The sequence below is a fragment of the Arachis ipaensis genome, chromosome B6, assembly GCF_059453495.1.
Source record: "Arachis ipaensis isolate K30076 ecotype BB chromosome B6, ASM5945349v1, whole genome shotgun sequence".
In the NCBI taxonomy this organism is placed as follows: domain Eukaryota; kingdom Viridiplantae; phylum Streptophyta; class Magnoliopsida; order Fabales; family Fabaceae; genus Arachis; species Arachis ipaensis.
In genome coordinates, this window is record NC_142441.1 from 26,318,400 (window position 1) to 26,343,192 (window position 24,793).

Sequence of the window (24,793 nt, forward strand, 5' to 3'; positions counted from 1 at the left end):
CAATAAAAAAGAACAACAATCTAATATCTCAAAATTTCATCCTTTCAAAACAACTACAAACCAAAACTTTCGATTCTCTCTTTCAGATCAGAGAAGAGCAGAACGAGAATTTGAAGAAGGAATAATGGATCTAGCACTAGAGGAGCTACAATTCCTGAACATCCCATAAATCTGTTACCTTTTCTTCCTCTTCGCCTTCTCTCTCCTCTCCACCGCCGCTGCCGTCTTTACCGTCACTTCCCTCTACACCAACAAAGTTGTCTCCTTTTCCTCCACCATCTCTGCAATCCCCAAAATCTTCAAGCGTTTGTTCATCACTTACCTCTGGATCACGCTTTTGATGTTCATCTGTAACTTTGTCTTCGTGATTTTCTTGGTTTTGCTTATTATAGCAATTGATACACAGAACTTGTTTCTGCAGTTTTTCACGGTTATTGTAGGTGTGTTGGTCATTGTGAATTTGGTGGCATAACCAAAATTGAGGAGTTGAGGAGCAGCTAAGATTGCTTAGGAGCTCTGTTGTCATAACCAAAAAACTTTCAGCCACTAACATAACTTACTTTATAGAGGTATGCAAATCTGTCTTGTTTTGTGTTGATGGATGCAAGTACAGATTTCAAGTATCAATATGCACATACTTGGTTTTGCCAATTGGATAAGTTTATTCACTATGTTAATCAAGTTAATATCATTGACGATTTCCTTAATTCATCACTTTCTTTACTTAAGTATTGATTTCTAGCTATGTACTATCTTCCAGCTTGGCCTGCTAAATTTGACTGAATCTAAATTAAATAAAACTTATTCTGTTAAGCATTTGTGTGTTTATAATTTTTTGAGATACTAATGGTACTTCTGGATAATGCTTTTTCAGGATGGCCGGGTTCATGCCCCTTACTCAACCCCATCAAGAGTGATATATGATGCAAGAGAAGTCATTAATGGGCTGCAAGCACCAATTGTTAAGGATGCAGAGGTAAAATATATAAGACTATTCTCTATGATAACATAGCATGTTATTTGTCTCATAAGATTCACATTGTGTAGTCACACCAAAATGAGTTTTATAAGATCTTAACTTTTCCATCATATGAGCTAGTAGCTTTGTGTTTCAACTTGGTATAATTATGAATGCAGTAGCTCAACCAAGTTGCTTTCTAACTATTGGCAGTTTCTACTGAGTTGTTTTGCTGGTTTTGACACTTATTTTTCCCTGAGATAATTGGAGATACTTAGATTTCTTGTTAAGTTTCTGCATTTTGTCAATTATGAAAGCAAATGATAATCTTGGCTTTCCATTTGGATTTTTATTTTTGTTCATAATAGACCAATTTTGTTTATTTTTCTCTTCCGTGCATATCTAGAAGATTTGGATTGTGACTTGCTTATTCATCAGGATAGTGTTTTTGGCATCCAAGAAGCAGAAAACCTCTAGTGAAACGTCAGATACTAAGGAAAAGGCTGCAACCAAAAAAAAACAAATAGAGAAGCCATCAAAAGCTTCAGTGAATGATCAAGGTGAATTGATTGTATTTTTCCCAATTTACATATGATGTTATCTGTAGTGCTTGCTCTATTTCTGTTAGCATTCTATTGTTTGCTCGAAATAGTTTTAGAACTTGTTAACTTTGATTAAGTAGTCTTGTCAAACTATTTCTGGAAACTTCCCTTCTCAGGTGTTTGGTTGGGGGAAAAATGGGACATTAGTTTTCATAGATGAGAAAAATGCTGACAATTACAGAGCTCACATGAAATTTGCCTCCCCATTTTTTATCATCCTGATAAACACACCCTTGATATGAATTCGTATCAAGTTACATAGCATGGTTCTGTATTTTACAAGTATGTGTCTATTTGTAAATTTTTCATCTCAAATTATTCTATTCCAATGCCATTGTTAGGAAAAGGAAAAGGTAGTAAGAAATCCAAGAAGGAACCTAGTAGGGAGGACATGCATGCAGTTGTAATCGATATTCTGAAAGAAGTTGATAAAATACTGTAAGTAACGACTTCTATGGCAATCAATATTTTATCCAAACGTTGAGTTCTGATTTAATAAACATTTGATTTTGGGTTTTCTACTTGATGTATTTCTGGTTAGCTATGAGGATAATAATTCATCTTCAAATGCCAGTTCTGCTTCTGAAAATATTGTGATTGATGAAGTTGTTATATTTATGAGCCTTTCTGCATTTATTATTTTTTAAGTTGTTAATACATGTTAATTGAGTGCCAAACATAGCCTGTAATGATTCAACCCAACTGTTTGAGGTGTTGTGGAGCCAAGACCTTGTTTACAGGGAGAACCTACTTGGTGAAGCTGCATTCATTTGAAGGGGCACTTTATTATACAGATTGAAGTGGTATAGAGAGAGAAAATAAATCCCTTTTATAGTTATTTTTTATTATTTTATTGCTATTCAAAGTGTGGGTCCTACCTTTTTCAATCTCTCTTTTATCCCATAAAAAGAAAGATCTGTAAACTTACATTTTTACCATATAATTCACCTCATTTGAATCATGATTTAATGAATTGACAATTGATAGTGATTGTTTGACAATTGATACTTATGTAAATTTAATGAATTGAATTATGATTAATTAGCCCGAATTTATATATTGAATTGTTAATTCTTGATAATTTACATTCTTGATTGGCTAGTCTTAAACTTTAAGAATAGATTCTTAAAGAATTAGTTAATTTTAACTTGTAAGTTTTAACTTAATTTTTACTCTGATGAAGATAGTGTTATGTGTTATTTTTTAATTTTGGTTTTCATGGTTCATATTTACAGGGGTACAAAATTGATGCCAACTTGACTGAAATATGCTAAAAGAGTCAAGAATTATAAATCGGATATGATACAATTTTATGTTAGAAAAAAGTTGTGTTTAGTTGAATTTAGAACTTATTTTATTGTAAAAGAATCTTAATGACATGTAAGATATTCTAATTATCTATATGATTATATATTATATAAATGTTAAGTTAGGGTGTCTACAAAATTAATTGATATATTAATTATTTAATTAAATATTTTAAAATGAACTTTTTATTTTTGTAACTAAAAATAAAAAATGTTACAAAAGTAAGTAGTATTTTGTAACAAAATATTATGACACAAATTTAAATTGTTACGAAAAATATTTTAAAGGTCAAATATTGTTATCACTTTTGTAATGACTTTTGGTTTTTTGTATCAGAAAAATTTGTTACAAAATATTACTTTGAATTGTAACAGTTCCTTTTTTTGTTACAAAAACTTTTTGTAACGGGACATACTGCAATGGCCCCTTTTTTTGTTACAAAATTCTTTTGTTTCAAAATTCTAATTTTTTATAATAATTTTTTTGTTACAAATATTACTTTTTCTTGTAGTGTGGAGAGGAATGTTATATAATATGCTTGACCGGCACCAACTATGGGATAAATCCTCTAAGGCAAAACGAAAATTCTGTTGTTTTGTCACCTTACAGAGGAATTATTTCACTGGAGGAGACCCTCATACCATGAATAGAGTTGATATTGTTGGATACTCTACCATATAGCCCACGGATGAGAAGACAGTCCTGAATGCCTTGACCAAATACCTTTGTCAACTTTGGCAACCTGGATTATATGGAGAGAGAGATGTAGTTGAAGGACTCCCGTTTCAAACAGATGTTCCGCCAATAACTCTCCAGGAGTTCCAGTCCAGATTCATAACTTCAGGAATAATTAATCAATTTGGACAATACTCCTTTTATACTCCAAGAGACCAGCCCAGCACGTCTACCCATATTCCAAACAGAAATTCTGAAGAAGATCTGAATTCTGAAGATCTAAATGGAAGAGTATATGCTTTACCACCAAGCCCAACAAGAGTTGATGCAGGGATACCCAATGACGCTGAAGGCCCATACTCAGATCCATATGACCCGTATCTACAAGATGCCTAAGACCCGAATGAAGGAAATACTTAAGACCCGTTTGCATATTTGCAAGACCCGGATATGGACCTTAGAGCTGTCAATTTGGCCTCTGATGAGACATCATCCTTCTGAGATGGTGATGGGACCCTTCCAAAAGATTATTTCAAACCATTCCTTTATTAAAGCAGTAACCCCACTATGTATAATTATTGAGTGCATTAAAATAAAGTGATCTCTGTCACATGTGTAAGAAAGACCAGACAGAGATAAGGTTTATCCTTACCCTCCAGCTGGCATTATATGATAGGTTTGTTTAGATTCCGCAAGATATCGATGTTATATAGAGACCTCTATAAAAAGAGGAACTCACCCCAGTTTGTAATCAAATCTCAATGAACATTGTAATATATCCACTTTTTCTATCTCATAGAATGTTCTAAATTTTCCTTCTCTCTCTAAAAGTTTAGTTAGTATTATTTCTTTCTTCCTCAATTTAGTGTCATAAAATATGTTCTGAATTTGTCTCTGCAGAAGATCCTACTTATCAAAAAATGACATAGATAATATCTATGAAAATTTCTCATAATGAAAAAGAGACTTAATGCTATAATGCTTTCATTAATTTATCAGTTATCAGTTTTGATTAGTCCACAAGTTATTTTCTTGCAGGTAAACCCAGATATGATATAATTGTGTATTTACTGTGCATCTCCTCTTCCCCTCTCATTTTGTCCTTCCCCCAATCCCTCCTTCAATTCCCTCTGTTCAATACTACTCTTTATTACCCATTATATTATACACCAAAATTATGCCTAATGCATATATTACATATTAAACAATATGTTATATATCAAATAATACTAAAAAATATTGTATATTTATCCTTGTTCTTGTGAATTGATAAACAAATATGTCTATTTTTATAAGATAATTATTAAACAAGTTTCAAAATATTAAATATTATATTATAATTCACATCTTATTTATTATTAAGCTAGCATTTAAATCTTACTATGACTACTCATCGAGGTACCTTGCTCTGCCCCTTTTCAATTATGTTTGTATGATATAATAACAATATAATAATTATTAACTAAAAAATAACAAAATAAAATAATTTTTTTCTGTTATCATTCAAATAACTAAAAAATAACAATTATTAACTTATATTATTTTATTATTGTCATTCAAATCACTCTTATGTAGATATATTTTTATGATATTATTTAGTCATTCATAAAACTAGAACCATTGGAAGATTCAAGATATAAAATTACATAAAGAAGAACTAAATAGAAAACACATAAAAATTAACAACTTTTCCATTTAAAAAGTTCAAAATTAGCAACCGCACACAAAATCAGCCGTCGGCAATTCAAAATTAGCAACTGCACACAAAATCAGCCGTCAGCAGCATAACTAAATCAATAATTAGCAAGCTTTACATTTAACAAATTCAAGTCTCACAATAAATTAATAACCATGCAATTAGTCAAGCATTATAAGAGATCAGAGCTCACAAACACACACAAAATTAACTAATTGTTTTTGGCTAAAATCATTCTGAACCAAGATTTTGAAAATTGAACTGGTTATTGAACCACTCTAACTATCAGTTCACAGTTTTATTCAACCAATTCAACCGTAATTCAATCGAAATAATAATTTTATAATAAAATAATAAATAAAATATAAATAAACATAATTATAAGGGCAAATCACCCATATAAACCAAGTTGAAAAAAAATTTACGAGATTCAACCAAACCAATAATTATTACAGGGTTCAACCAAGAGGGCATTTTTATGTAATTCGAATTAGCCTAATTCGAATTACACACACGCACACACCCACTAATTCGAATCAACCTGATTCGAATTATACCCACAGTAATTCGAATCAAGGTGATTCAAATTACACACGCTGCACATAGTAATTCGAATTGGCCAAATTCAAATTACTCATGATTTAATTCTGCCCATTCTTTTATTAAAAAATTAATAATTGATTAAAAAAATTAATAATTTAAAAATTAAAAATTATATATTTTATTTCATGCATTAAAAAAAAGCTAACAAAATATTTAATTACGAGACTTCTTTAAAATATTAATGAACTATCAATTCAAATTTCATATAATACTCTTTTGCTCATTTTTAATAGCTTATGAATATTTTTTTATAAAATTTTTTAATAAATTTATTTAAATTATACCACAAAAAAATATTTTATTCTATACAAAATAATTTAAAAAAATGGCTTAAAAGTTGTTAGGAGAACTATAAAAATTTGTAATATTCTAATGACTTAGGACATTAAATAAATACTCTACATAGTCAATAATAATTTAGAAATTAAAAAAAATATAGTTATAACAAGTATTTACTTAAATTACTGGAATATTACAAACTTTTATAGTACTCCTAACATTTTTAAGCCATTTTTTTAAAATTGTTTTGCATAGAAAATGGCTTAAAATGCCCTCTATTCTATGCAAAATAATTTAAATTATTATTTGGCTTAAAAAATATTAGGAGTACTATAAAAGTTTGTAATATTCTAGTAATTTAGGTAAATACTGGTTATAACTATATTTTTTTTTAATTTCTAAATTATTATTGACTATGTAGAGTATTTTTTAATGTCCTCAGTCATTAGGACATTATAAATTTTTATAGTACTCCTGACATCTTTTAAGCTATTTGTTTAAATTATTTTGTATAGAATAAAATATTTTTTGTAGTATAATTTAAATAAATTTATTAAAAAATATTCATGAGCTATTAAAAATTAGCAAAAGAGTATTGTATGAAATTCGAATTGATAGTTTATTAATATTTTAAAGAAGTCTTGTAATTAAATATTTTGTTAGCTTTTTTTTAATGCATTAAATAAAATATATATTTTTTTAATTTTTAAATTATTAATTTTTTTAATCAATTATTAATTTTTTAGAAAAAAATAGGCAGAATTAAATCATGAGTAATTCGAATTTGACCAATTCGAATTACTATGTGCAGCATGTGTATAATTCGAATCACCCTGATTCGAATTACTGTGGGTGTAATTCGAATCAGGTTGATTCGAATTAGTGGGCGTGTGCGTGTGTGTAATTCGAATCGGTCTGATTTGAATTACATAGAGATGGAGTTCGAATTAGGCTGATTCGAACTATATAGAAATGTCTCTTAGTTGATTCATGAACCAGTTTTTGATTTGGCTGATTTTCATAAATTTTTGCTCCCCTTGGTAGGGGTGCACATGGGGTCGGGTGAAGCCGGGTTCGCCGTGACCCGAACCCGACCTTAAATAATGACCGGGTCTATTTATGAGACCCTTACCTGACCCTAGATTCGATGAAATCGTGTTACTTTCGGGCCACACTTAAGCGGGTCTAGATCGGGTGAAGCCCGGGTCTTGATCAACTTTATCATGACATCACCAAAAATTAAATTCTACATCTTTTAAACCTCTAAATTTTGAAAAATAATTATTCCATAACAATGCAACATTCGCATAATAATAATTTAGAATCTAATAATAATAATTTAAAGTTTCATAATAATAATTATATCAATTACACATTAAACATTCAAAGTTCAAAAGACAATTAAAACAAAGTTAACAACCAACACAAGATTAACATAATAATAATAATTTATAGTGTCATACCAACCAATAACAACAAAATATTAAGTAGCAAACAACTACACGAATCCAACGGGTCGGGGTCGGGTGACTCGAGGCTTGGCCCGAACCCGATTTAATAAATAACCGGGGCCATCTATTGAAACCTCGGGTCTGACCGGGCCATAACGAAGCCGGGCCAAATTAGCCCCGAAGTCATCGGGTCCGGTCCGGATCTTCGGGCCGAATCGGATCTTGTACACCCCTACCCCTTGGCTTATTGACGTGATTTGCCCTAATTATAATATATAAACTTTAAAATATCAATCAAATTAAAAATACTACATCAATTACAATATTATAATCTCATACAAATATAAACTCAAAAATCAAATAACAAAATAACAATATTTAATCACATGCCATTTAATCACATACAAAGTTTAATTTACAGGAACCAATGACAAAAACAATAAATTAAAATCAACAGCATAAACAATTTATCAAATCAAGATAACAAGATGAATAATTTAACAAACCAAGAACAGAGAAAATCAACAGTCCTCCCAATGCAGTGGTGGAGTCGGTCCTGAAGCTCTGCAATGAACTGAATCATCACCCATAAAGGAGTTCGAGCCCTAACCCTTGAAAGATCATCTTTGATTTTTTGCTTTCCTTTCAATTTTTTGAAGCTACGCTATTGTTTGCTCTGTACTCTTGCTTAGCAATCTATGGGAGATTCCCAATTTCTAATTGTAAGTCCAATTTTGGACAATTTAATTATTTTAGTAATAAAATAATATGCCACTGTCTTCGAGAAAAAAAAAAGAACAGGAAAAATCAAAATACAACAATTAAAACTTTGAAATGCAGAAAACCAACAACAAAACAAGAACGGGAATAATTTAACAAATCAAGAACTGGAAAAATCAAAATACAACAACAATTAAAACTTTGAAATACAGAAAATCAACAATAAAACAAGAACTGGAACAACATACTAATCACTGGAATAAAGGCATCATTGACATAATATCAATTAAACCCCAGAATATCAGAATCAAAATTCAAGAACAACCCTAAACTAAATCACAGTAACGAAAACAAGTCAACAACAATTGGAGAAGAAAATGCAAAAAATCACAGATTCACAATCCTAAAATGCATAACTCATCTTAATCTTGTACACACAAACATTATATTGTATTGTTTTCAGATTATTAATGTGTTACGGCCTGGCCCAAACCCTCCACGGGTCGGCCCGACTCGGGCGTCACCCGACCCGGACGGTCACGGGTGAGGTGCCCCGCAACCGACCCGGACACGCGTCCCAGACAGCTCACTCACAGCTGTAGGAGAACGTCCCGGAAAAGTGGGCCTGTCCTTGTAGGGCCCACCCCTGACACAGTATATAAGGGGAAGGATCTACCCTTCCCCCAAGGTACGTCACATATCACATCACCCCCTTTTCGCCTGCACACTTACTGACAAGAGCGTCGGAGTGTCTTTGCAGGTGACACCCCCCTTTTCACGGAGTGCTCGGGACCTCGCACACCCCTTGCCGGAAGTCCATGACCTGACGAGCCCCTACCATTTCCCAGGATTCCAACCCGAACCGTCCGGTAACCGATCAACCGAACATTGGCGCCGTCTGTGGGGACTCGTCCATGGACTTCGTGCTAGTCCAAACTGGAACGGGCTGCGAGGCCGTGCCCGGAAGCGACGCCGCCGCGACGGAAACCAGACAACATCCAAGGTCGCCTCCGAGGAACGCAACACAGTCACACGAGGGACGCTCCTTTGGGGGGACTGGCGACAACCACGCCAAAATAATGCAAGAGCTACGCCATAGAATGCAAGACTTGGAACGCCGGCTAGCAGATAGGGAACGCGACCAACACACCCCAGAGCAGAGTCACTCCCGCTCTCGCTCCAGGAGTCGCACCAGACGCACGCCTAGCCCCCAAGCCGAGTCCGAAAGCACCGGGGAGAGAGGGCGCGCGAGAAGACGTCATGACCCCGTCATTTACGCCAGACGGGAGAGGCGGCGTACCGCAAACCGCGGGGACGAGGACACTCGTCGGGAGAACGACGAGGGAAGAACGACGGGAACACGGGGACCTGTAATAATGGGAGCGACCCCATTCCACCGTTCCATACTCGAGGTCCAGCTGCCAAAACACTTTGACAAGCCAACGGACATGAGGTACGATGGAACGCAAGACCCGCTGGAACACCTCACGGACTTTGAGGCCAGGATGAACCTAGAGGGAGTGGGAGACGAGGTAAGGTGCTGCGCTTTCCCGATCACCCTGGCGGGACCTGCAATACGGTGGTTCAATAACCTCCCGCAGGGCTCGGTAACCCGCTTCTCCGACATCAGCCATGCCTTCCTGGCTCAGTTCACGACCAGGATTGCCAAAGCCAAACACCCGATCAATTTGCTGGGGGTGACCCAGAGAGCCGGGGAGCCGACCAGGAAATACCTAGATCGTTTCAACGACGAATGCTTGGAAATCGACGGGTTAACGGACTCGGTGGCGAGCTTGTGCTTGACGAACGGGCTCCTGAACGAGGACTTCAGGAAACACCTTACCACAAAGCCAGTATGGACAATGCAGGAGATCCAATGCGTCGCTAAGGAGTATATTAACGATGAAGAAGTCAGCCGGGTCGTGGCTGCCAACAAACGTTAACCCCCCTACAACCAAACCCGCCACTACGAGGGTGGAGAAAGACAAAAGGAACACGCCAGGGACGGCGGTCCGAGTAAGACGCCAAAGCCATTTCCCCGAGTCGGGAAATTCACCAACTACACCCCCCTCACAGCACCAATCACGGAAGTTTATCAACAGATAGCCGAGAAGGGGATACTGTCGAGACCCCGACCTCTGAAGGACAGAACGGGAGGAAACAAAAGCCTTTACTGCGAATATCACAAGGGATACGGGCACAAGACCCAAGACTATTTCGACCTGAAGGATGCCCTGGAGCAAGCAATCAGGGACGGAAAGCTTGCTGAATTCTCCCACCTCATAAGGGAGCCGAGGAGACGGAATCGCGATCACGAGGGCGAGGACAGGCCCCGGGCGACAAGACGACGCCAAGAACCAGAGGGGGACGACCACGGTCTCACGGTGGTGAATGTGGTAACAGCAAGGAATTCTGCCCCGAGGTCGAGATCGGCACAGAAGAAAGACGCCAAAGTCCTAGCTGTCTCCTCCTCATCCGTGAGAAGTTCCCGGGGACTCCCATCCATATCCTTCTGCCCCGAGGACCAATGGTTCGACGAGGTACCGGAAAGTCCCCCCATGGTCATCACGGCCAGAGTCGGAACCGGCCTCGTCAAACGGATCCTAGTGGAAACAGGAGCGGACTCGAACATCATGTTTCGCAACGTTTTTGATGCCTTGGGACTACGTGATGCCGACCTAGTGACCCACCAGCACGGTGTGGTAGGGTTGGGTGACCACTTCATCAAGCCGGATGGGATCATCTCCCTCCCGACCTCCATGGGACAAGGACAGAGGCGAAGGACAGTAATGGCCGATTTTGTAGTATTGCGAGACTCCACAGCCTACAACATCATCCTGGGGAGAAAAACCATCAACGACCTCGGGGCAGCGATTAGTACAAAGCTGCTCGTAATGAAGTTTGTTACTGATGACGGATCCGTAGGATCCATCAGAGGGGACTTGGAAACGGCAGTCGCTTGCAACAACGCCATTCTTTCTCTCAGGAAAAAGTCCAAAGAAGCATCAGGGGTTTTCCTTGCCGATTTGGATGCCAGAATAGACGACAAGCCCAAGCCCGAGCCAGAGGGGGACTTGGAAAAATTTAGGGTCGGTGATGGAGAGGAGAAGTTCACATTCATAAATAGAAATCTCCCCCATGAATTAAAGGAACCTTTGATGGAGATGATCAGAGCCAATGCCGACCTCTTCGCTTGGACGCCAGCCGACATGCCAGGGATAGATCCCCAGCTCATGTCACACTATCTGGCCGTCAAGCCGGAGGCTAAGCCAGTGGCCCAGAGGAGGAGGAAGATGTCACAAAAAAGGGCAGAGGAGGTGGCCAGGCAGACAGCCAGCCTCCTTGAAGCAGGGTTCATCCGAGAACTAGACTACTCGACTTGGCTGTCGAACGTGGTCTTGGTGAAAAAGCACAATGGGAGGTGGAGAATGTGTGTAGACTATTCCGACCTCAACAAGGCATGTCCCAAGGACTGCTATCCCCTTCCCAACATTGACGCGCTCGTCGACGCGGCGGCGGGGTACCGGTATCTGAGCTTCATGGACATCTACTCTGGGTACAACCAGATACCGATGCACCGACCCGACAAGGACAAAACAGCGTTCATAACGCCTGGAGGGATCTACTGCTACAAGGTAATGCCATTTGGCCTGAAAAACGCTGGCGCCACGTACCAGAGACTGATGAACAAGATATTCAGCGAACTCATAGACAAGACAGAAGTCTACGTGGACGACATCCTCGCGAAAATCGCACGGCCCGACGATCTCCTAAGCGACCTAGGGGGCGTGTTCGCGTCCCTCCGGCAACACGGCATGAGGCTCAACCCACTAAAATGCACCTTTGCCATGGAGGCTGGGAAGTTCTTAGGGTTCATGATCACCCAAAGAGGAGTAGAAGCCAACCCTGAGAAGTGCCAAGCGATTCTCCAGATGAAGATCCCGGGTTGTATCAAAGACGTCCAACGATTAGCAGGAAGGCTGACTGCATTATCCCGTTTCCTCGGCGCATCGGCAGCAAAAGCCCTGCCCTTCATCAATCTGATGAGAAAGGGGATAGCATTTGAATGGACCCCAGCGTGTGAGGAAGCATTCAACTACTTCAAGGAAATCCTAGCAGCACCTCCGGTGCTCAGGAAGCCCAAGGCCGGAGAGCCACTCTACCTCTACCTGGCAGTAACAGAGGAAGCGCTTGCAGCAGTGCTCGTACGAGAAGAGGGGAAGGCTCAGCAACCGATTTACTTCGTAAGCAGAGCTCTACAAGGAGCAGAGCTGAGGTACAGCAAACTGGAAAAACTGGCGCTGACACTCCTAACCTCCTCCCGAAGGTTGAGGCAGTACTTCCAGGGCCACCGTGTAGTCGTGAGAACGGACCAAGCAATTTGCCAAGTGCTCCAAAAACCTGATTTGGCTGGAAGGATGATGACCTGGGCCATCGAGCTCTCCCAATATGACTTGCAGTATGAGCTCCGACATGCAATCAAGGCGCAGGCGATGACAGATTTCTTGGTAGAGGTAACGGGTGATCCCCCCGAGGAAACGGGCACACGGTGGAGGCTCCACGTAGACGGGACCTCTAACCAGATGTCCGAGGGAGCCGGGGTCATCTTAGAAATCCCGGCGGGAGTCATTTACGAGAAATCGACCAAGTTCGAATTTCCTGTGTCGAATAATCAAACGGAATACGAAGCCCTCTTAGGTGGACTAACCCTAGCCCGGGAAGTCGGGGTAACAAGGCTGGAAGTGTGCAGCGATTCACAAGTCATCACCTCGCAAGTAAACGGAAGCTATCAAGCCAGGGACCCCCTCCTGCAAAAATATTTGGAGAAGGTTAGAGAATTGACCAGGCAGTTCCAAGAGGTCACGGTCCAACACGTTCCAAGAGAAAGGAACACACGGGCAGACCTCCTATCTAAATTAGCAAGCACGAAGCCAGGAGCGGGCAACCGGTCTCTCATCCAGGGCATGGAGAAGGAACCGACGGTTGCCCTCCATTTGACGGAGTCAAGCCCTTCCTGGCTGGACCCCATCGCAAACTTCCTGGAACATGGCAAGTTGCCTGATGATGAGAAAGCAACCAAAATGTTGAGAAGGGAGGCAGCCAAATATGCAATCATACAAGGACAACTGTTCAGAAAGAGGCTTAGCCAACCCCTATTGAAGTGCTTGCACCCCGACCAGACGGACTATGTACTTAGAGAAGTCCACGAGGGATACTGCGGCCACCACATCGGGGGCAAAGCCCTAGCGAGGAAGCTCATCCGAGCTGGATATTACTGGCCATCGATGATGAGAGACTCCAGAGAATTTGTCAGAAAATGCGTAAAGTGTCAAGAAAACACCAACTTCCACAAAGCTCCGGCCTCCGAGCTGAGCCTATTGACGTCTACACGACCTTTCGCTCAATGGGGAGTCGACCTCTTAGGGCCTTTCCTGACTGGCTCGGGACAAGTTAAATATCTCATAGTCGCCATCGACTACTACACCAAATGGATAGAGGCTGAACCACTAGCCAGCATATCCTCATCCAATTGCAGGAAGTTCATGTGGAGACAGGTGATAACCCGTTTCGGTATCCCGGAAGTCGTCATTTGGATAATGGAACGCAATTCACCGACAAGAAGTTCACGGAATTCCTCACCGGCCTAGGGATAAAACAAAAGTTTTCCTCAGTGGAACATCCCCAGACGAACGGACAAGTGGATTCCGCAAACAAAGTCATCCTACTAGGCCTCAAGAAGCGCTTAGACAACAAGAAAGGCGCATGGGCCGACGAGCTCGCTTCGGTCCTCTGGTCCTACCGGACAACCGAGCAAAGCTCCACGGGGGAAGCTCCCTTTCGCCTGACGTACGGGGTCGATGCAGTGATACCCGTGGAAATTGGCGAACCGAGTCCACGACTACTTCTCGCAGGAGTAGACGAAGCGATGGAAAAGGACCTGGTGGAAGAAACCAGAGAGATGGCCCACTTGTCAGAAACAGCACTGAAACAAAGAATAGCTCTACGCTACAACACTAAAGTCCTCAGGAGGGAATTTGAGGAAAGAGACCTCGTCTTGCGGCGCAACAACGTCGGTTCACCGACCCCAGGAGAAGGGAAGCTGGCGGCAAACTGGGAAGGTCCCTACAGAATCAAAGAAGTGCTCGGCAAAGGCACCTACAAGCTTGAGAGACTCGACGGCAAAGAAATCCCAAGAACGTGGAACGCAGGTAACCTAAGGAGGTTCTATTCGTGACTTGGGCACACCGACTAAGTGGCCTGGCGGGCCAAGGGGTGCTTACTCTATTCACATGTTAATTCTTAGCTATTTGTCTTTATTAAAGTACCTGCCGTGTTCACAAATTTGTTTGGCTAACGAATAATTTTTACTTGTCTAAATTCTATCTATTACCTCCCAATACGTATCCCACACGATCGCGTTCTTCAACGGCTACCCGGGGCTGATCACCTCGGGAGCTAGACGGATCATAGCCATGACTAACGGCCGCGATAACATGACCAAGACGGTCCCAACCATTACCAATATAAACGGCGAAACGGACACAAACGATAAGTCCACACCAGAAAAACGGTAACAAAACATAAGACGCTGCTAAACAAACGGAATAAAGGCGATAATAAAAGTCGACCAGGCGACCACTAAAAAGTAGCAAAGGTCTCAACAGTTATAACAAGTATCAACAAGTATCTTACAAAACCACACAAAAACACAAGTTACATAAGCTCACTTCCGAGGCATGTCAACAATCTTGCCGTCTTGGATCGTCTTGAAGACTCCAATAGCCGACGTGTCGAAGTCAGGAGCCACGATCTTCACCTGGGCTTTCAGAGCCTCCTCGGTCATGAAGATCGCGTTCTTCCCTTGCTCCTTGGTCGCCTTGTGCTTCCTCTTAAGCTCTTCGACCTCGACTTTAGCAGCCTTAGCCGACGAAACGGCCTGGTCGCGCTCCTTCTCTAAGGCCGCCACCCGACCTTGAGCGGCGTTCAGCTGGCTCTCCAGGGACATCTTCCGCTCGGCTAAACGGGCCACCGACTCATCGGAAGTCTTCAATTTCTCCTCGGTAGATGCCGCCTTCTCCTCGGCAGCCTTGAGCTTCTCTCCTACCTCGGACAGCTGCCCCTGGAGCGACTCGACTTGAACTTTGAAGTCGTTATTGGCCTGAGCAGAGGATTCAAGTCTCCTTCGAAGCGCCTGCATCCCTGACAACTCGAACTTGGCCTCCCGAGCTATCACAGCCCCGCGGAGCAGAGTACGATACATCCACCTCGCTTGACCCGCCAAATCGGTACCATGGAAGTGGTCCTCCGTGCTAGGGATCAGCTGGGAATCGATGAATTTTGTAGCATCAAAATTTCGTTCCATAATGGTGAGAGTTCCTTCCGGGCTGGCAGATGCCCTCCGCTTCTTAGGAGTATGAACAAGTTCCACATCATCATAGTCTTGGTGGGTAGAAGACGAGTGCCCAGCAACGGCCACCTCTTCGGGAATGGGGGAAGCCTGCACCTCGGCCGGATTCTTTTCGGACATTGCGGTGTCCTGGGGAGAGGGCACAGCCTGATCCCCCATCTCCCCAGAAGGGCCATCCGGTTTCCCGGCGTCCTTCTCGTCGGCCTTCTCGTCATCGCTATCCTCTAAGAAGGTCTTGACTAAACTTTTGAACCCAGTCACCGAGGCAGACATCTCCACTGTAATAGAAAAACAAATGCGTTAGTCGTGAAGTCGGGAAGAACAAAATTAACAACAAACAATGCAAAAAACACAAGACAGAACAGCTCACAAATATAATTCCTGGCGGACTCCCGTTCGCCCATGAGGAGGTGGGGGTTCACGGGGTTCTTTCCAAAAAGAGCAAACAACACGTCGGCAATCCTTTTATTCACAGGGGACATTCCCTTGTAGGTCACTTTAATGAAAGAATTAGACCCCACCCCGAAGCTCCAATAAGTCGGGATGAGGCGTTCCCCCTCTAACGATAACCAAAAAGGATGGCGACCTTTAGCAGGACGAACTTTGAAGAATTTGTCCTTCAACCCATGATAAGAGTCCTCGAACAGGCCGAATATCCTCCGGCCTTGGGCAGACCGGAAAGACAAAAACCCTTTCCTCGCTTTCCCTTGTTTGGAGGGGTTGGTAAGATTGAAAAAGAAGAGGAAGACATCCACTGAAGCCGGCAGCTCGAGATATTCACAAACCATCTCGAAACAGCGGATAGAAACCCAGCTGTTCGGATGGAGTTGCGACGGCGACACGGATATCCGATTAAGGAGAGACATCTGAAAATCGGAGAATGGTAGGCGAACGCCAACCTGGGTGAACATGGCTTTGTAAAGCCAAATCCAGTCGGCGACCCGGGGAGATCGGAAGTGAATCTCGTACAATCGCTCGTTGGGGGCAGGGACGAAGGTCTCGTAATTAGTCTCTTCGTCAGTCCCCCCGCACAGGTACCCGGCTTGTCGGAACTCCATCAACTCCTCCAGATCCATCTGGTTCGGCGAGTCCTTTCGTTCGAGGTCACCCAGGCGTAGGGGTCATAGTTCGCGGCGGAGGGGGAAGCCCGGGAGACGACGCGAGGCATACCTACAATTAGGGGTACCACTCCATTAGTCTATTAGGTCGGGAGCCCGGAAACAACCCAGAAACTATGTTCATCCTATTCAACGATTAAGATCAAGCACGACCAAAGCTACGTCTATCCCGCAAGACACCTAAAAACCTACCCTGAAATGGTACCCCTCCCCTAACACATCTATCTAGCACCAAAAAGTCATGTAGCAACAAATTCCAAACAAGACCGCAAGAACACTAAGCAAATACAAACAACGAGCATGCAATAACAAAGCAGAAAAGAGAGAAGTCAGAGGATTACCTGAATTTGTTGCGAAAGTTGAGAAGGATGAAGGGAAGATGCTCGAAGATACTGCAACAACACTCTGGGATTTCTGAAAGAAGAAGAGGGAGATAGCAAGGAGATGGAAGAAACAGAAGTGTAAAAAAGGATAGCTCTTTGAAACTATTTGAAACTGCCACTCAGGAAGCGCGAAAGACTTGGGGACAAAATAGTATTTACGCACGGGGTTTTGCAACCCATTATGAGCATTTAATGCTCAGCGCAAGGAACGAAGCAACAAACGGTTGCCTCAGCAACCTAGAGACATGCGCGCAGGGGGCACGTCCCTTCCACGAGCGGCCGACCTAACGACAAGGAATGGAACACGAAATAACACGCCACTAATAGCTCCCACGACTATCATTGGCGCGTGGGGGCACTGTTACGGCATGGCCCAAACCCTCCACGGGTCGGCCCGACCCGGGCGTCACCCGACCCGGATGGTCACGGGTGAGGCGCCCCGCAACCGACCCGGACACGCGTCCCAGACAGCTCACTCACAGCTGTAGGAGAACGTCCCGGAAAAGTGGGCCTGTCCTTGTAGGGCCCACCCCTGACACAGTATATAAGGGGAAGGATAGGAAGGATCTATCCTTCCCCCAAGGTACGTCACATATCACATCATTCCCTTTTCGCCTGCACACTTACTGACAAGAGCGTCGGAGTGTCTTTGCAGGTGACACCCCCTTTTTCACGGAGTGCTCGAGACCTCGCACACCCCTTGCCGGAAGTCCACGACCTGACGAGCCCCTACCAACCGAACATAATGCTGATCATTTTCCCCCATTTGTTTACAGCTTTTCGTGGATACGCAGCTATTTTCCGTACATACAGATCTTATACTCTCTTTCTTCCGAAAAGAATAGGGACGCAATGCAAAGCTTCATGGGAATAATTGTGAACGCAAGTTCAGTGTTGTACAATTTTCCTACATTGAGTTAAAATATAATTCAGATTCCTTACTCACAAGGCTTTATGCGGCACATGTAAATGAACAGTCAAATAATATGTTCAAGCTTAAAAGTTCTATAGGTTTTTATTCCATATGAATGTTATTTTCCTACAGTAGGATCGAAGATATGATTCGAATCTTATTTCAAATGTAAATATCTCAATCTTTGTTTACTGTTATTATGCTTGTATGATGAAGTTACCAACTGTTATCATGTTCTATTGTTGAAAAGTTACCTGGAAACTTTGACCGTATTCCTTTGAAAAGATGCTGATTAAGGAAAGTAGTATTGATGGTTCAGGAAGGCGTTTTATGCACATCACGTGAGGGTTGGATACAGAGGAAAATATTCTCAGAAATTTTTACTGGAAAAAAACTTGCTTGAAGTGGCATAACATAATACAAGTATTATGCCAAATGTCAACTATTTTTGGCTTTTGTTTTTGTTTTTGGGCAGCATTTATTTGGAACGTATAACACCGTGGCAGCACTTAAATACAAGCATATGCCCCCTGGTTCAAGGGATTCTTATTTTTATATATTTATTTATTTTGAAAATGACTTAGAGTTTGTTTGGGTGAGGTTCTAAGAAAAGATCTTTTTTAAGTTATTTTTTTTTAAAAGATCTTATGGAGAAATAAAAGTAATTTTATGTTTGGATATCTCATACAAAAAGATCTTTTTATCTATCAATTATGTTTGGGTATAACAATATAAAAGTACTTTTTTGTTTATTTATTACATGAAAAACATCTTTTTTTTAAAAAAAAAGATCTTTTAAAAAAAGATGTAAATTACAGTTTCTCAAAAAAGATCTTTTTTTTTATTTCACTAGTGCTTTTACTTTTACTACTAGAAATTTGCCAAACACGCTAAAAAATAAAAAAATATATTTTTTCATTAAAAAAAAAGATTTTTTTTAACAAAATAATGGCGCCAAAACAGAGAAATGTGAATGTATAAACACAATGTCAACTATTCACTTGAGATAATATTGAAAAGTGTGGTCCAACTTGAAGGAAATAGCAGTTCTCAGGCTGATTAAAAATCAGAATGATAAAGCAAAGATAGCGGGATTTGGCCTCCTGGCTACTACATTATTGGAAAACATTTGGTGTGTCCATTTCCTTTATTTATTTAACTTCTTAAATGTGTCCCTGTTTCTAGCTACTTGGTAGTTTTCTGTAGCTTTGATTAATTTGTACTTTGAATTTATATTGACTATGATAGACTGCCAAATATAAAGGTGCATACAATGCTTATATTAGAGGCCACAGCTTCTGTGTTTTCATAAAGTGGAACAAATAATGGTAATGTTAGGGGGCACACATGTACCATGCACTTTATTTTTTCACCCTTTTTATATGAGGTTTGAAGTTTGAACACAACATTAAAACGGAAAAATTCAAAACTCACCTAGCTTATCTTTATTACCCATATATGCTTAACAAGTAACGATATAATTGTCTTAAAATTAAAACATATGAAGTAAATAAAATCATAAAACATGGGGTGTTGTTTGGTTAAACACCAAGGGGGAAAAATTGTGTTCTATCCTAAGTGAACTCAACATACATGTTCATAAGTGGTGTTGGTTTTAGTTGATCAACTTCACTCTTAGGATTGATTATTCTTAATTAACATCTTCATGTATATTATCTTCTTTAAAAGTTAGCTAAAATATTCTTAACCATTTAGTATTAGATAGAGTCAAACATTCAACAAACTAATCAATTTTCGGCTTCTGTTGCTCAATAGTTGAAGAGCAGCTCTAATAAATGCTATTATGAATCAAATTTCTTGTTTTTATCATCAAATCCAAATTTCAATATTAATCAGTACTACAACTCTGGTGAACAATGAATGCTCTTGTGTACTATTGCCATAGCAGATTCGGTTGGGACTTGCCTTTCAGCAGAGAATGTTCGTAGTGATGAGGTCATCACATCAAGTTAATAAAAATAAAAATAAAATGTTCAGATATTTTTTAAATTTATCGTCCTGAAATTTATTAGTATAATTAATCTTCCAACCCATTAAGATAGACTTGATCTCTTTTTTAGATTCACCCTTACTGCTCAAAAACATTCCAATGAGGTTTGTCATATAAAAAAAGCATTTTTCTGAAACATAGGTGCAAAAATGAACTGATTTGTTTATATCCTTAAAAAAAAAAGGGAAAATATGCATTATATAATCTCTCTAAATTGAACTAAACTAAATACAATTTAAAAAGAGTAATAAGATAAATTTGAATAAAACCTGTAAGATAAGGTATATAATTGAGTAGTAATAGAAGCCTATGTAAGACATACAATTTTGTTTTCTTTGGTTGTTTGATGAAGCAAGGTGTTGTACAAAGGTAGAAAGGGTGTGTTTGTTCAGCTAGGTCTAGTGGTGGGGATACAAAACATTGATGAAGAATGCAACTTGTACTATACTCACCTGCCATACACTTAAAATACAGCAATACCTTTAAAGATCTCAAGAATTGAATACAATCCATCCAATTGTATTTACTTTTATGTCCTCCATTTGGTTGATTAGCTTTTTTGTATCTTAAAGACCTAAGCAGACATTCTTATTCTTATTTGGAACATGCTTTTGCTTGCAATATATATTCAGATTGTAATTTTTCTCCAATTGCTTAGTATCCATCAAGTTTGTTAGACTAAATTATGCAAATAGTTGGCATGTTGTTTTCAAAATTGATCCTATTAAAAGGATAATTTACATCACATTGGTTGTGAAGTAGTGAAAATAAATTGTCCTCCTTTTTCTGCCATAATGCATAGAAGAAAAAAAGAGTATATTAGGAGCACTGTTTCTATAAGAATGATGTTGAAACCCCATGGTAAACGGAAGGATCAAAGTTATAACACCAAGTCAATGAAGTCACTGAAAAAAGGGTTATAAATGTCTGAACACTAATCACTGTAAGAGTGTAAGTAAGTACAAGATTTGCATTAGTACTAGTATTACCTAACTAGCCTTACTTTTAACAGAACACCAAACTTGTTTTCTTCCAATAGAGCTAGCAAAAGGACAGCACAAAATGGTAAATAAACCAGTTTTACTATCTAAGATGAGATAAATCCAATTAATATTTTTACCATCAAACAAAAATATATGAACAGAAGTGGACCAAATGAAGCTAACTGTTAGCAGCATATGCATACATCAGTTAGTGCAGTAACAAGTTAAAGAGAAAGAAAGAAAGAAAGAAAAAGAAAAAATGACTGAGGTTTTGTGAATTATGATAGAGCCAAAGAAGCCCCTGGGCTGCACCACTGACACTGAGTGAGTGATGTTGGTACATTTATTTTCCAAATGAAAAAGGGTCAAATTGTAAGTGGGGGGTGGGGGGTTCTGTTCTGGTTCTGGTTTCTGGTTCTGGTCAGGGGTCTGAGGAAAAGGAACAGAAAAAGTAAATGAGAGTTAGTAGCAGTAAAAGCTCATATAAAACCGCACAACCTTCTCAGACCAGGGATTGGTTTCAGACACCAACACTCTTTAATGTATTAATACAATAATACTAATACTAATAGTGGAAAATTTTTAAGTATGCCGTGATACTAGTGTTTCAGTAATTTTTAACCGTTGATCTTAATTATAAAATATATATAATCAAGATCAACGGTTAAAAATTACTATACACCGGTATAACGGTACATTTAAAAATTTTTCATTTCGTCTTTTGTCTTTAGACCCTCTTTTTCTTTCTCTCTTCTAGTTTATGGATTTTCGTAAAGATGTCAGAGACAAGAGCTGCCAGAGAGTCGGAGCAGCAAGCACATAGTAAGAGAGAGAAAACATAACTCTCTCTCTTTCTAACAACTTCAATGTTGCTTTGTACATATTACATTATAAATATTAAGATTGAATCAAGCTCACTTAATTATAATATGTCAACATGTTACACTCAAACTCTGATTCACTTAATTGTTTATTTGATATATAATATGTTTTTAAGAAATAAGACATTTTGTGTTAAAGAAAAAAGAGAGGATTGTGAAGGCATGCAGGTGGCTAGGTCAGTAAAGAGAACCATTAGTTTTATGTATGTACAGAAGATTCTGTAGCCCAATGGTCCCTGAAATAAATATACCTACTCTCTCTCCCTCCCTCCCTCCCTCCCAAGGTTCCTAATAATAATAAATATAATAAGTAATGAGAGAGCAATAGAATAAGGCAATAACCCCTCACATACTCTATTATAACTCTGATATTAAAATATCTATCTATCTATCTCTGCTGCTATTTGAATCTGTGTTCCACTACTTACTGCAGAGTGAGTGAGGCCTCAGGAGCCTTTTTCTGTTTAATTCTTCATTTGTTTTCTACCATCAAAATCACTGATCTGATGATGAATGGTGGAAGCAGCAGGAGCAGCAGGTTCCCATTCACACCATCACAGTGGCAAGAGCTTGAACACCAAGCACTCATCTACAAATACATGGCTTCCGGCATCTCCATCCCCCCTGATCTCCTCTTCTCCATCAAAAGAGGCTACCACCTTGACCACTCTAGGCTCTTCCCTCCACAACACCGTGAGTACTTGTTATTTTTCTTCCTTATCTATGTATATGTACATACATGTATGCTATGCATGCAGTTGGATGGAACTATCTGCAGATGGGTCTGGGAAGAAAGATAGACCCTGAACCAGGAAGATGCAGAAGAACCGATGGAAAAAAATGGAGATGCTCAAAGGAAGCATATCCAGATTCAAAGTACTGTGAGAGGCACATGCACAGAGGCAAGAACCGTTCAAGAAAGCCTGTGGAACAATCACCAGCAGCACCACCAACGAACACGGATGATGCTGCTGCTCCATCTTCTTCAACCACAACAACAATCTTATCAATCACCAACAACAATAACTCTCTCTCCCCTCTCTCATCTGCATCACTGTCCTCTCATCAACACCAACACCAACCCTCTTCAAGGTCCTCCAACTCCATTGGCTTCTCTTTTCAGGACAACAACGCTGCTCCTTTGTTTCTTGACACCCAGACCAACACCGACTGCAGGTACTGCTTGCTTCATGCTCCATTTCTGTTTTTGGTGAGTGATTCTCTTTTTAATTTGGTATAGAGAGAGGTATATTTATGGGCTGAAAGAGGAGGTGGATGAGCATGCTTTCTTCACTGAACCTTCGGGAACAATGAGAAGCTTCTCTGCTTCGTCCATGGATGATTCATGGCAGCTGACACCACTCACCATAAGCTCCTCAACTTCTTCGAATGAAAACAACAACGAGTACTCTTACTTGCAGCTTCACCACCATAGCTTCAACGCTGATCATAACAACAACAACTCAAAGCATCAGCAGGGTGGTGGTTGCTACATGGCTCTTGGGAAAGAAGAAAAGCCACATCATCAGAAGACCACCGTTCATCGTTTCTTCGATGAATGGCCTCACAAGAGTAGAGGAGGCTCATCCTGGCTTGATTTGGATGATAAATCTTCCACTACTCAGCTTTCCATTTCCATCCCCACATCCTCTCATGACTTCACAACCTTCATTTCAAGGAACACTAGAGGTAAGTTAGTTAAATGCAATCAAATTCACTTTGTTAATCCATTTTTAAAATTAAATATGTAGTGTGTTGGCTATTATGATGTTGAATTGAATCTTTTATTATTGTGGCTGGGGATTGATTGCTGAAAAGCTTGGAATTTTTTATTTTATGCAGATGGTTAAGCTTAGCTTTCAAAAGTGGGACCTACCCCTTGGCATGTGGGTGAGAGTAAGACTGAATCAAAGGGCCAACAATGTGCTTTGGCAAGGGATGAGTGGGGTTTGCACATGGACATGGACATGGACATGGTTGTGAAAAAAGTATCTATTCCTATTCCAATTTCAAGTGCTCCCCCGTTTTTCCACCTGTGTTTTGTAAATGAAGTTCAAGTGGATTTGTGTCTCCATGACAGGGATCCAATGTCTTAATGTCTTTACCTGTTTACTGCTTTCTTATTTCTTATGTGTTTTCTAATTCTATGCTATTATTATTAGTGTCTCTTCCTTTCTTTCTACCAAACATATTTTCTCATGTTTATGGTAATTACACTTTTCTTTGTGTTCTTCATGCTCCCTCAAAAGTTAAGAAACCAAAAGCAAAGTAACACCGAAACATATGAAATATTATACTGTTGATTAAGGAATAAGTTTTGGACAAAGTGACTATTTTATAATTATTCATTCATATGCCTCTGACTCTGAGCATAGAAATAATAATATAGCAGCACAAATGATTATTACACAGTTCGTTTTTTGTTTTTACCCTGTACTTTGTAGTTTGTATAACTCTACTAAAATCTTATGTGTTATGAGATTTGCACAAGTAATTTTTACATAGAGATTATCGTAATTTTCTTTACTTAAAAAAAAATAAAACCCTTCAATTTTATAGTAGAATGACACCAAAATACTGAAATACGACGTTTAGTTATTTGGATCGGTGCGCGTAACATGCAGCATTTGTCAGTTTTATTAAAAAAAGGAAAACAAAACCATATATAAAGTTATAAACACGTCACCCCTTTCTATATAGCAGAAGAGATGTCAAGAATTTATCAATATATAGGAACAGATTTCTTTACCGTTAGAAAAAAATAAATAAGCTATTGAGCTATAACTCAAATGTCATCATCTTTC

At 39.8% G+C, this 24,793-nt stretch overlaps 2 protein-coding genes, 1 non-coding gene and 1 pseudogene across 5 annotated transcripts; all 4 read left to right on the top strand.

Annotated features, from left to right (window-relative positions):
- The first annotated feature begins 2,095 nt into the window (after positions 1 to 2,095).
- LOC148554941 (small nucleolar RNA Z223) lies at positions 2,096 to 2,188 on the top strand. Its single transcript, XR_015886322.1, has one exon. It is a non-coding gene; the product is annotated as a small nucleolar RNA Z223 (small nucleolar RNA).
- Positions 2,189 to 2,241: 53 nt separating this feature from the next.
- LOC148554942 (small nucleolar RNA Z278) lies at positions 2,242 to 2,340 on the top strand (annotated as a pseudogene).
- Positions 2,341 to 11,081: 8,741 nt separating this feature from the next.
- LOC148554943 (uncharacterized) lies at positions 11,082 to 14,647 on the top strand. Its single transcript, XM_088490558.1, has 5 exons — positions 11,082 to 11,693; positions 11,859 to 13,481; positions 13,595 to 13,742; positions 13,848 to 14,366; positions 14,616 to 14,647. Exons 1-5 carry the CDS (start codon positions 11,082 to 11,084, stop codon positions 14,645 to 14,647), a joined length of 2,934 nt encoding a protein of 977 aa, XP_088346684.1.
- Positions 14,648 to 22,285: 7,638 nt separating this feature from the next.
- Positions 22,286 to 24,176, top strand: LOC107647860 (growth-regulating factor 1). Of its 3 annotated transcripts, XM_016351908.3 has the most exons (5): positions 22,286 to 22,423; positions 22,516 to 22,682; positions 22,748 to 23,165; positions 23,230 to 23,678; positions 23,832 to 24,176. In XM_016351908.3, exons 2-5 carry the CDS (start codon positions 22,589 to 22,591, stop codon positions 23,837 to 23,839), a joined length of 969 nt encoding a protein of 322 aa, XP_016207394.1. In that variant the 5' UTR covers positions 22,286 to 22,423; positions 22,516 to 22,588; the 3' UTR covers positions 23,840 to 24,176. The 3 variants fall into 3 exon arrangements, with proteins under 3 accessions (XP_016207394.1, XP_020959953.1, XP_020959954.1); XM_021104294.2 differs by having other exon boundaries at positions 22,286 to 22,682; XM_021104295.2 differs by having other exon boundaries at positions 22,286 to 22,682; positions 23,411 to 23,678.
- The last annotated feature ends 617 nt before the right edge of the window (positions 24,177 to 24,793 follow it).

Coding starts and splice junctions, on each gene's coding strand:
- LOC148554943 (XM_088490558.1), top strand. CDS start 11,082: ATGGCCGATTTTGTAGTATTGCGAGACTCCACAGCCTACAACATCATC. Junction 13,482..13,594: donor ACCCCGACCAGACGGACTAT/GTACTTAGAGAA, acceptor GAGAGACTCCAG/AGAATTTGTCAGAAAATGCG. Junction 13,743..13,847: donor TCCTGACTGGCTCGGGACAA/GTTAAATATCTC, acceptor ATGTGGAGACAG/GTGATAACCCGTTTCGGTAT.
- LOC107647860 (XM_021104294.2), top strand. CDS start 22,496: ATGATGAATGGTGGAAGCAGCAGGAGCAGCAGGTTCCCATTCACACCA. Junction 22,683..22,747: donor GCTCTTCCCTCCACAACACC/GTGAGTACTTGT, acceptor CTATGCATGCAG/TTGGATGGAACTATCTGCAG. Junction 23,166..23,229: donor CAGACCAACACCGACTGCAG/GTACTGCTTGCT, acceptor AATTTGGTATAG/AGAGAGGTATATTTATGGGC.